The sequence below is a fragment of the Sphaeramia orbicularis genome, chromosome 13 (genome assembly GCF_902148855.1).
Source record: "Sphaeramia orbicularis chromosome 13, fSphaOr1.1, whole genome shotgun sequence".
NCBI classification, from domain to species: domain Eukaryota; kingdom Metazoa; phylum Chordata; class Actinopteri; order Kurtiformes; family Apogonidae; genus Sphaeramia; species Sphaeramia orbicularis.
The window spans coordinates 49,001,642-49,013,710 of NC_043969.1; the positions used below are offsets into that span (position 1 = coordinate 49,001,642).

The 12,069-nt window shown below is 36.1% G+C and overlaps 1 protein-coding gene across 3 annotated transcripts in view; it reads left to right on the forward strand.

The window, feature by feature from the left end:
* Positions 1-12,069, forward strand: part of LOC115431037 (tumor necrosis factor alpha-induced protein 2-like) — a 100,442-nt gene that overhangs the window by 70,736 nt on the left and 17,637 nt on the right. For 2 of the 3 annotated variants that reach the window (XR_003937048.1, XM_030151278.1), the window contains exons 1-2: positions 6,338-6,813; positions 7,783-8,018. Coding sequence is in view for 2 of the 3 variants with exons in the window: in XM_030151278.1 (XP_030007138.1) it covers positions 6,338-6,813; positions 7,783-8,018 (712 nt within the window). In the remaining variant the exon portion in view is untranslated. Of the gene's footprint in view, positions 1-6,303; positions 6,814-7,782; positions 8,019-12,069 lie in introns of those variants that run through there. The other variant, XM_030151279.1, reaches the window with a different exon arrangement.

A 12,069-nucleotide genomic window follows, 5' to 3' on the forward strand; every position in this document is an offset into this window, starting at 1 on the left:
TTTTTTTTTTTTTACATTTTTTGTGTTTCATCAACTTGAATCATAAACAAAAATACCAAATTTTCAATAACTGTCATATTTTAACTCTTTAAATGTCATGTTTGGAATGGAAACAAACCAACCACTACGTATAAACTGGATTTGTTATTTTTTTGTTTTTTGTCAAATGCCAAGAAATAACTGCAAATAAGAAGCTGGAACATGGACACAGACTGATCTAAACAAACTCAAATGTTTGAGCACATGGAAAATAGTTGAACGTTTATTTCTATAAATCTCATAAAGTTTCATTAATGCACATTTACAGTTTTTCATAATAAATATGATAGAAAATTCTGGTCTGTTTTTTTGTTTTTTCCTATGAGACACTGTTTTAAGCATTTAAGCAACGTACAACAAACACACAACACTTTAGCACTCAGCACTTTTTCTTCCTTTTTTTCCCCCTGCACTTTAGGCGTCTCTAAATGTTCTGTGTTGTGATTGTCAAATAAAGTCCATGTCTGTTTTATATGACAGACGAACTGTCATTGTTATAATGTGTCCATGTGATGATGTTTTTTTTCTTGTCTTGTGAAGCAGTGATATGTAGCACTGCCCAAGATGAATTTCCCTCAGGGGACAATAAAGTTTATTTTACTTATTTTACTTTTACTTACTATATTAATAATAATTAATGTCCAGATATTGAAAGTTCCTGAAAATAGGTGCAAAAGTATTGGCAAAAAAAAAAAAAGACATTTTCTGACACTTTTATTACAAAAGCAACAACAATTTCTACCTTTTTATGGTTGTAATTTTATCTGTTCTTATTTGTGTTTTATTGTCTTTTGTGAAGCACTTTGCGACTTCTCTTGTCTGTGAAAGGTGCTGTATATGGATGGAACCATATGAAAATCTCATATCACGGTTATTGTGACCAAAATTATCATGGTTATCATTATTATCGTGGTATTATTACCTCCACCAAGGAGGTTCTGTTTTTGCCAGTGTTGGCTGGTTTGTTTGTCTGTCTGTATTCAAAATAACTCGAAAAGTTATGGACAGAATTGGATAAAAATTTCAGGAAATACTGATACTGGCACAAGGAACAAATGATTACATTTTGGTGGTGATTTGGAGGGGGGGCACTGATCTGCCTTGGTGGAGGTCTGTGCTCTCCGAGTGCTTTTCTATTTGAAATTGTGCTCAAAATGTTCAAAAAGTACTTATACACACACTGAAATAATTTAACCAAGTTGTATTTAAAAAAAAAAAAAAAAAAAAAAAAAATAATAATAATAATAATAATAATAATTGGTACAATGCACTTTCTTCTGGCAGAAACATTCAAATATTAACCCTTAGCGGTCTGAGCCTATTTTGTCTGTTTTTCGGTACTTTTGATTTGGCCTTTATATACTATATAAACAAATGTTTACTATAGCCATGCCTGGTGTCTTTTTTTTCACCTATATCATCTGTCTATTATTTTTTCACTTTAACCGACTATATCAACACAAAAGGCCAGAAAACACAAAAAAATATAAAACCCGATTTGAAAAATGTATATAATTTCTAGCATAAATAACACACAAATGCTTAACAAACCTTTTCAAAGACTTTAAAAGTGAATATTGGTTCCAAATATTAGATATATAAAATAAAATTTGTAATAAATAAAAACTATACTCAAATATTTGACATAAAAGCATGTCCTTACATAGGGTTTTTGTCCCCTAAAAGTATGGTAATCAAACACGGTTATCATGATAATTAGAATGTAAACGGTAATACTAACCGTCTGCAATTTTACCGTGGTATACCGCTGATCATTACATCCCTAGTGCTGTATGAATAAACTTTGCTTGCTTGCTAAATAAATCTAGTCCTGTTATAGTGGTTGTCCTTGTCATTTTTATTCACATCAACATCCGACCTGTTGTTCTGTCATAAACGTCCGCCTGTTTTCTCAGACTGATCGATACGTGGACGGTTCAGTTCGTTTCCAGCTCAGTTCAGGACGGTTTAATAAAACCTTTGTCCTGGTTTGTGAAGGTCAACGTTTCATCCTCGACGTGTTCAACGTGACGTTTAACATCACTAGAGGGCGAAGAGGTCGAGGCCTTTAAACCCTTAAAACACAAACAGGAAACCAGGATGTGGAGCAGATATCCAATCAGAGCCCAGCCCTGACCTGTGAGCGAATGACCAATGACGCTGGAGATAATCAGCTGATGTCGGAGGAAACGACAGCAGCCGAAGACAACCTTTATCCGACTTTTTGAAGTGTGATAGATTTACTTATTCTGTGTCGGGGTGCAGCAGCTCATGGTCGTCATTAACTGTTTTTATTTGCCTTTAATTTGTACATGAAAAGTGAGAAGAAACAGAATACTGAAAAAAACAAAATATCACTTTGCATTTTCATCTGTTTCAGTTTTTTTCTGGATTAAATGAGCTGAATCTAAACTGAAATAGTGAATAATAGAGATGGACGAGGAAACTGTAACGTCCAAAGAATTATTACCTTATTTAACCAACACAGGGTTTAAAGTTAAAACAAGAAGAATGTCTTAAAAAGTCTGAAAATCAGCCTCAAAACTACAGATGCTCCGATTGGGTAATTAGCATGTTTTTGCATATTTTAGTGTATGTTTTGTATATGTCAGCATTTTAAAAACATATTTCAATATATTTTTGGGTATTTTAGTGTATGCTTTGTATATGTCAGCATTTTAAAAACATATTTTAGTGTATTTTTGCATATTTTAATGTATGTTTTGTATATGTCAGAATTTTAAAAACATATTTTTGGGTATTTTAGTGTATGTTTTGTATGTGTCTGAATTTTAAGAACATATTTTAGTGTATTTTTGGGTATTCTAGTGTATGTTTTATATGTGTCAGAATTTTAAGAACATATTTTAGTCTATTTTTGGGTATTTTAGTGTATGTTTTGTATATGTCAGAATTTTAAAAACATATTTTAGTGTATTTTTGGGTATTTTAGTGTATGTTTTATATGTGTCAGAATTTTAAGAACATATTTTAATATATTTTTTGGTATTTTAGTGTATGTTTTGTATATGTCAGCATTTTAAAAACATATTTTAGTATATTTTTGGGTATTTTAGTGTATGTTTTGTGTATGTCAGCATTTTAAAAAACATATTTTAGTGTATTTTTGGGTATTTTAGTGTATGTTTTGTGTATGTCAGCATTTTAAAAACATATTTTAGTATATTTTTGGGTATTTTAGTGTATGTTTTGTGTATGTCAGCATTTTAAAAAACATATTTTAGTATCTTTTTGGGTATTTTAGTGTATTCTTTTGTGTATTTTTAGTGCATGTTAGTGTATTATAACTATGAGGTCTGAAATTTGACCAAAAATGGCTTTTTTTTTTCCTTTTTCTTTTTATTCTTGGAAATTTTTTTTTTTTTTTACACTTTAAGGCTTTTTTTTTTTTTTTTTACATTTCGAGAATTTTAGAATACTTTTGGATATTTTAATACATTTTAGTATATTTTGGGGTGACGCTTGTGCAGACTCTCAGTCATCCAGGTCATGGTACTCCTTGATCAGTTAAATCAAAAGCACCTGGACTTCTATTATTTTATTTATTTATCTATTTTTTTCTTTTTTGCTTGAGACCCCAGAATCAACAGTCTTTAGAACTGATGAAGCCTCATGGATGAGAGGTGAAACATCTTCAAGCCAAAAAAAAAAAAAAAAAAAAGAAGTCCAGTTGCTTTTGATTTAACCGATCGAGGATTATTTATTTGGTATCTTTGGGTATTATTTTTGGGGGGTTTTGTGCATGTTGGTATACATTAGCTATGACATTTGGTCGATCCAGATGCATAAAAACATCCATGAAGTCCATCATTCTGGTCTGAACATTTCCTCTGATGTTTGACCCATTTATAGCCACTTACAGCAGTAATTCGTCTATAGTGGCTTTTCCATTGAACATATACACAAAACTCTACCAATCTTTACTGAATGTGAAAAAAAACAGAAGTGCGTTATGTCGTTTTTTCCATTAAATCACAAATGCGATGATTTCTTTATTTATTATCTCGAGATGACACGAGAGGTCATTCCATAAACATGACAATGAACGTATATATGATGTTAATTTACTGATATATTGATTATTATTATATATTACCCCTCTATCTCGTACAAAATTTAAAAAATGCTTGGGTTTCCTGGTGTGTCCACACATACTGACACGTTTCTTTTAAAACTCTACTTCTTCTCTTGTTGTAACGTCCGTCAAAATCTGTTTTTTTTTTTAAATCATGTGACTCTAGTTGCGTAAAAAGGTCTTTCCATGACAGTTTTGCGCAATATACCATTTGCACTAGGCCCGAAAAACCCCCTCTTGCCAGCGCTAAAACTTTTAGTCAAAAAATGAGAGTTTTGGCAAAATTGTTGTTTTTCCATTAGGTAAATTTTTATGCGCAAGTTATATTCGTGCAGTTTGAGGGTCAATGGAAAAACGACTTATGACACATCTGGTTCTCATTGTTTCGCTTTCATTTATTGTTTGATTTCATTCCGTTTTCTTCGTTCTCACACTTTCATTCCTGTTCTCTGTGTTTTTTCTTCCCGTTGACGCTCCAGTTCAGATTCAGCCTCTGCTTCGTCCGTCAGATAAACGCCATCGCGGCTTTATCGGCGTTTACTGCGTCCTGTTCAATCATTGCATCACTTCGTATTAAACATTAAGGCCTTTTTCCACTGAGCCGCCGTTAATGTTTCATCATTTTTATGAGCGTTTGTCCCGGTGCATCATGGGAACGTGGTGACCTCTGCTGCTTTACGACTGGGCGGAGTCACTGACCTACATGTGACCAGAAGTGCCGCGGCTGTTTCTATGGTAACCGGCAGTACACAAAGACAGTTCAGAGGTCGTGCATTACCAGATTCCACAGAAGTCGATCAGTGACATACGTTTTTAAACAAAGGAAAGAAAACAAGGGACTAAAACTAAAAACTAGTCACATTATTAACCAGAAAATAGAACCAACAAAAGATGCAAAAATGCACAAATTTCATTAAAACATGGTTTATTTTTTGGACCTGAGTTTTCATGGTGTAATGTGTATCCCACGTATCATTACTGGGAAAAAGTCACAGAATCTTTTATTTTGTTTTTAATTTGACATTTTGTACAAAGACTCATTTCACTGTCAGAACAAAAAAAAACGTCCTGGCCAATCAGAGCGCAGACCAGGAAGGTGTTTTCAGTCCCTGTCCTCAGATGGACCGGGTGTCTTTAAGGAGGAAGAGGAAACGGATGTGTTTCCATGGCAACCAGTGTTTGAGACATGCGTGTTATCTGAGGAGACGTCGTAAAACTGTAACTGAGCCCGTTTTACATTCACACTAACGCTCTGGTCATTGTCTGATTCATGCAGTGATCAGATAGTTATTGATCATGTCAACAGTACAGTCTGATCTGTTTTTATCAGATAACAACAGTAATCTGATTACATTAAATCAGATTAACACACCTAGATTTGTCCCTAACCTGTTCATCTGATTTATTTCATTCTTTTACATCTGCATGTGTAAAAAATAAAGATTAAAAATAAAGAAATAAACAGTGGAAAACAGAAGTGATGTAGTCAAACATGGCCATAAAGTTCCACAAATTTATATTTTAGGGCATTTTAATATGTTTGTTTTTGTGTATTTTAATGTGTTGTAGTTTATTTTTTGTCATTTTTTTTTTTGTGTATAATTTGTGTATTTCAGTATTTTTTTTGTGTGTGTTTTAGTGTATTTTTAAGTATTTTAGAGTATTTGGTTCCACGTCTCAGTCCATTATTGGATTTTTTTTGTGTATGTTGGTGTATAATTTGTGTTTTTCAATATTTTTTTGTGTATTTTAGTGTATTTTTAGGTATTTTAGAGTATTTGTTTACACGTTTCAGTCCATTATCGGATTCCTTTTGTGTATGTTGGTGTATAATTTGTGTTTTTCAACATTTTTTGTGTGTATTTTTAGGTATTTTAGTGTATTTGTTTACACGTTTCAGTCCATTATCGGATTTCTTTCAGAGTACATACATACGTAGTAACGGTAGAATCAAACTTCTTGATATTATCTTCAGCTCATGTTTGACTCCATAACTTCTATTTACTATGATTTCTTCAAACTAATGCACCCCCCATTTCAGTCTCAGCGCCCCCCCCCTCTCAGCTTTCTGGTTCCAAACGCCCCCCAACGGTGTCCCAACGCCCCTGTCAGTTCCTTTATTTTTTTTGTGTTTGTACAGATTTTGTTCATCTGTCCTCTCTGTCCAGGTGTCCCCGTCCCCGTCCTGTCCCCGCCCCCATCATGCCCATCCTCAAAAACCTCCCGGTTCGCCTGAAGGGCGGCGGTCCGACCTTAGACAACGCTTTGATCCTGCGCAGGATGAGCCTCAACATCAGCCCCCACCACCACAACCCCTTCGACGATGACGACGCCATCCACAGCAACGGCGGCCACGGCAACCACTGGTCGCCGGGCAGCTCGCTCCTGGACGGCGACGTGCCTCGTGATCGCAACCCGTTCGAAGACGAGGAGGACGAGAACGAAGCCAACGAGGGGAAGAGGGGCGGGGTCGGAGGAGGAGGCGGGGGCTCGGTCAAGGGATCCTTCAAGTTTACGTCCCCGCTGAAGACGCTGGGGAAGCTGGGAAAAAACCTGAGGGAGTCGGTGCGGAGCAAAGGCAGCGGGACGCCCTCGCCACAGGGGTCGCTGCAGGGAACGCCCTCACCTGCAGAGAAGAAGAAGAGAGGGAGGCGGAGCTCCGAAGGGAGTCTGCTCAGGTACCAATGACGACACTCACCTGCATCATGTGACTTTATATCAAGATTAATACTTTATTTTATATTCTCAGTGTTTTGTTTTACTATATTTTAATGTTTTTAGATGAAACCACGGTTCATCAGTAAATAGAAGTCGATCCATGTTACGTTTAACATTTAATGTCTAAATGGTTATCCATGTTTCCATCGCATCATTACATCTTTTTTTATGTCACTTTTGTACATGATGTTATATTTATTGTGTCTTACTTTGTCTCCGTCCTGTTGTGCTACCCTGGGGACATTTTAGTAAAGTGGGGACATTGTAATAAAACGAGGACATAGTTGGCATTAATGTTATTACTCTGTTAAGGTTCATGTTTCTATGATGCTAACGCTAGATGTGTCTTTATCCTACAGTGGGAACATTTTAATAAAATGAGGACACTTTGGAACATTTGGACTTTTTAATAAAGTGAGAACTTTATGGAAAAATGAGGACATTTTAACGCGGTGAGGACACTGTTAGCACTAACATTATTACTCTGCTAGCTTAATGTTTCTATGATGCTAATGCTATCGGTGTCTTTATGCTGCAGTCACAACATGTTTGTAAAATGAGGACATTTTGGAACATGAAGTCATGTTAGTAAAGTGTGGACACTGTAATAAGGTGAGGACTTTTTTGGAAAGTGAGGACATTTTATTAAAGTAAGAACTTTTTGGAACGTGAGGACAATTAAATGAAGTGAGGACATTGTTGATGCTAACATTTTTACTCTGCTTTTGTTTGTATTTCCTCAGGGCTAACGTTAGCTCTGTCGTTATCCTAAAATGGGGACAGTTTAGTAAAGTGGGGATGTTGTAATAAAATGAGGACATTTTGGAATGGTAACAAAGAATGCAAAAGTAAAACACTGCAGATCTTGGTGTTTCTTTGTGCAGAATCATGTATGAATGATGTTCATTGTGTGACTTTCCATCCTCCAGGTTTGCGGGTAAATACCGCGACACCCTGAGCTCCCGAAAGGAGTCGATCACCAACGGCGAGCTGAACTGTTCGGAGAGCGAGTGTGACTCCACCAGCCGCCGCCTGTCCTTCATGAAGATGGTGGGTTTGGGGAAACACAAGAGGGAGTCGATGGCAGACCACTCGTCTCAGGGTCCGGAGGAGGCGCCGGTGCAGGAGGCGGTGGAGGAGGTGAAGCCCCGGGAGCCGCTGTCCGGTACGACGATTTACACCTGAACGCACCACGCATCACATCCACATGTCCTGATGACCACGGGGTTAGGAGGTCAAGGAAGAGGGAGGAGCTTCTGCGAAGAAAACAGATCAGAAACAGTCACTGCACAAAACTATCTTTAATTAATAAATCTAGAGTCAAAGTGTGGGTCATAAATGGAGAAAATAAATAGGTTGTAGACTCACGACACATAGTAAACAGAGTAGAAGAAGTAGAGGTCGTGAAAATGAAAACTAACAAAATGAATGGGCACAAACCATTTTAAAGTTTTGTTTTTGTTTGTTTTTGTTTTTTTTTCAGTTTTTGAGTTTCCAGCAACCTTAAAACAACCAGGTTAAAGCCTGGCTCAGGTCCGGGTTAATTCCTGATATCGGTCTGGATTCAATCCTGGTAGGGGTCTGGGTTAAATCTTGGTCCAGGTCCGGGTTACATCCTGGTATGGGTCTGGGGTAAATACTGGTTCAGGTCTAGGTTGAATCTTGGTCCAGGTCCGGGTTGAATCCTGGTATGGGTCCAGGTTAAATCCTGGTTCGCTCCAGGTGAAAGTCTGGTTTGGGTCTGGGTTAAATTCTGGTTTTCCTGTTGTGGCCACACTTTGTAGATGCTGGAGGTCATTTTAATATATGTTTGATGTATTTAATGCTGAAAAGCACATTTCTGCTTTTGGAAATTGAGTCCTTTCTGAAGTTTTAACTAAACATATATCTTTAAAACTAGTTTTAGTCCTGTTTTTTCTGTGTTCTCATTTGAACTTAAATGAATGAACTAAAGGACGTTATGTAAGACACTTCACAGCCTGGAAACTTTCTAAGGGCGTCCATTGTTTATCACACCCTGTTTACACTGTGTTGTAATGACTGATTTAAGTGTGTGTGTTGTGTGAGTGTTATGTGTGTATCTGTGTATAAGTGTGTGTTGTGTGTCTGTTGTGTATGTGTGTATATGTGTGTATATGTGTCTGTTGTGTGCATTGTGTGTCTGTTGTGTGTATTGTGTGTGTGTTGTGTTCCTCCACACCCTTGTTTACATGTTAAAACAGTTTTCTTTCTGTGTTGAACTGTCACATATGAACAAACTCCAACTGAGACGTGAAGTGAAATCAGTGTGCTCTCATTTCCTGTAGTCATGACGACACACAAACTCCTGCTCATTAAATCTGACGGGATGAGGACGAACCCGTTAACCTGTGGAGTCCAGGAAAACTGAAAACAGTGACAGCTAAATTTAATCCACACTCATACATTTGTCTTATTTACATCCTCGTCCACATGTCTCCTGTTTGAGTCCATGAACCTTAGGTTGTGTTGTAAAATGTTATTAGCAGGCTAACGGCTAGCATGCTAATATTATATGAGGACAAGGTGCTTCACACACTTTTACATCGATATTTTATTATATTTATTTATTTATTTTTTTTAGACCTTTATTTAACCAGAAAGAATCCTATTCAGATTGAGATCTCTTTTACAAGGGTAGATACAAGGGGGATAGTTTTGGAGAAAAAAAAAAAATCAGTGACTGTTTATTGAAATTATTCAGATTCAGCTGTTGATGATAATGTTATAACTCTGCTAATGTTTGTGTTTCCATGATGCTAATGCTAGCTGTATTTTTATGCTACCTTAAGGACATTTTGTAAAGAAGGGACATTTGAATAAAATGAGGACGTCATAGAACATCTAGACATATTAATAAAGTGAGAACTTTTTGGAAAGTGAGGACAGTTTAATGAAGTGAGGACTTTGATGGTGCTAATGTTATTACTCTGTGAGCTTAATATGTCTGTGATGCTAGCACTAGCTGTGTCTTAATGGTACAGAAAGGATTTTTTTTAGTGTATTAAAATGTTGTATTAAAATGAGGACATTGTAGAACATGAGGACATTTTAATTAAGTGAAGACTTTTTTGAACATGAGGACAGTTTAATGTAGTGAAGACATTGTTAGTGCTAATGTTGTTACTCTGTGAGGTTTGTATCTATGACGTTAATGCGAGCTGGAATTTGGAATTTCCCCTTGTGGGACTAATGAAGGCTTATCTTATCTTATCTTATCTTATCTTATCTTATCTTATCTTATCTTATCTTTTCTGTGTTTTTATGCTACAGTGTAAAGATTTTTAGGAACATGGGGACATTGTGATAAAAAAAAAAAAATGGAGGACTTTGTTCGTGGAATTTTTAATGAAATAAGGACATTGTTGATACTAATGTTATAACTCTGCTAGCATTTGTGTTTCCATGATGCTAACGCTAGCTGTGTCTTTATGCTAAAGTGGGGACATTTTGTAAAGAAGGGACATGTGAATAAAATGAGGACATCATAGAGCATCCAGACATATTAAGAAAGTGAGGACTTTTTGGAAAGTGAGGACAGTTTAATGCAGTGAGGTGCTAATGTTTTTATTCTGCAAGCTTAATATTTTTGTGATGCTAGCACTAGCTGTGTCTAAATGGTACAAGGATTTTTTATTTTATTTTTTTTTTAAAGTGGGGACGTATTAAAATGAGGACATTTTAATTAAGTGAAGACTTTTGAACACAAGGACAGTTTAATGAAGTGAGGACATTGTTAGTGTTAATGTTATTACTCTGCGAGGATTGTGTTTCCATGATGCTAACGCTAGCTGTGTCTTTATGCTAAAGCAGGGATATTTTAGTAAAGTGATTCTGTGACATAATTATATCGCAATAGATCAAATTGTGTGATGTACAGCATTAGTTCACGATGATCGAACTGTTAACACTACATTAGTTGCGTCCACGTGAACCAGGATTGTGAGCAGAGGTGGACTCAGACGTGGGCTGATGTTTTCTTCATTCCAGATGTGCAGATCTCTGATGTGTATCAGTAGTTCAGGTCTCGGCTCTGCACGCCCTCATAGGAGTCAGAATGCGTGACGACAACACGAGACGGGCTGGACGCCGTTATGCACCTGAATGCACCTTGGGAGGAACACTAAACACAAAGCTGAACATACGACATGTGACCGGTTTAACATGAACAGAGTCAGAATCCGTTCACATCTAAAATAATTCAACAGTCACTGAGTTCAGACTAAAACTGTACTTTATGTTTTTAACAGATTTTGACTGATGTTTATTTACATTATTGAAACAGATGTGTGAATCTGAACTTATTGAAGGGGACACGACTCCACTAACCGATGACAAAGAGAAATGTTTCTGTGAATAAACGACAGATTTATCTAAATTAAAACATCACTGGAAACATTTGATGTTATCGAAGGAAATGATTCTAATAAAATACAGAAAATAAGACTCATTTTTGTAGACAATTTAATGAAGAAACGTTCAAATCTGTGTTTTTATAACTTTAAACTCAGAGTTTTTAGGGACAAATATAAACTTTCCTTTCAGTTTTAAAGTTGTTTGTCTTGTAGATGTGATTGTGTGGATTAGACTCAGTTTAGGTTTTCTTGTTTTTAAGGTGCAGTTTGTTCAGTTTGATCAGTTTGATCAGTTTGTTCAGTTTGATCAGTTCAGTTTGTTCAGTTTGATCAGTTCACTTTGTTCAGTTTGATCAGTTTGTTCAGTTTGATCAGTTTGTTCAGTTTGATCAGTTTGTTCAGTTTGATCAGTTTGATCAGTTGGTTCAGTTTGATCAGTTTGTTCAGTTTGTTCAGTTTGTTCAGTTTGATCAGTTTGTTCAGTTTGATCAGTTTGTTCAGGTGGTTCAGTTTGTTCAGTTGGTTCAGTTTGATCATTTTATTCAGTTTGATCATTTTGTTCAGTTTGATCAGTTTGTTCAGTTGGTTCAGTTTGATCAGTTTGTTCAGTTTGATCAGTTTGTTCACTTGCTTCAGTTTGATCAGTTGGTTCAGTTTGATCAGTTGGTTCAGTTTGATCAGTTTGTTCAGTTGATCAGTTTGTTCAGTTTTTCAGTGTGTTCAGTTTGATCAGTTTGTTCAGTTCTTCAGTTTGATCAGTTTGTTCAGTTGTTCAGTTTGTTCAGTTGGTTCAGTTTGATCAGTTTGTTCAGTTTGTTCAGTTGGTTCAGTTTGTTCAGTTGT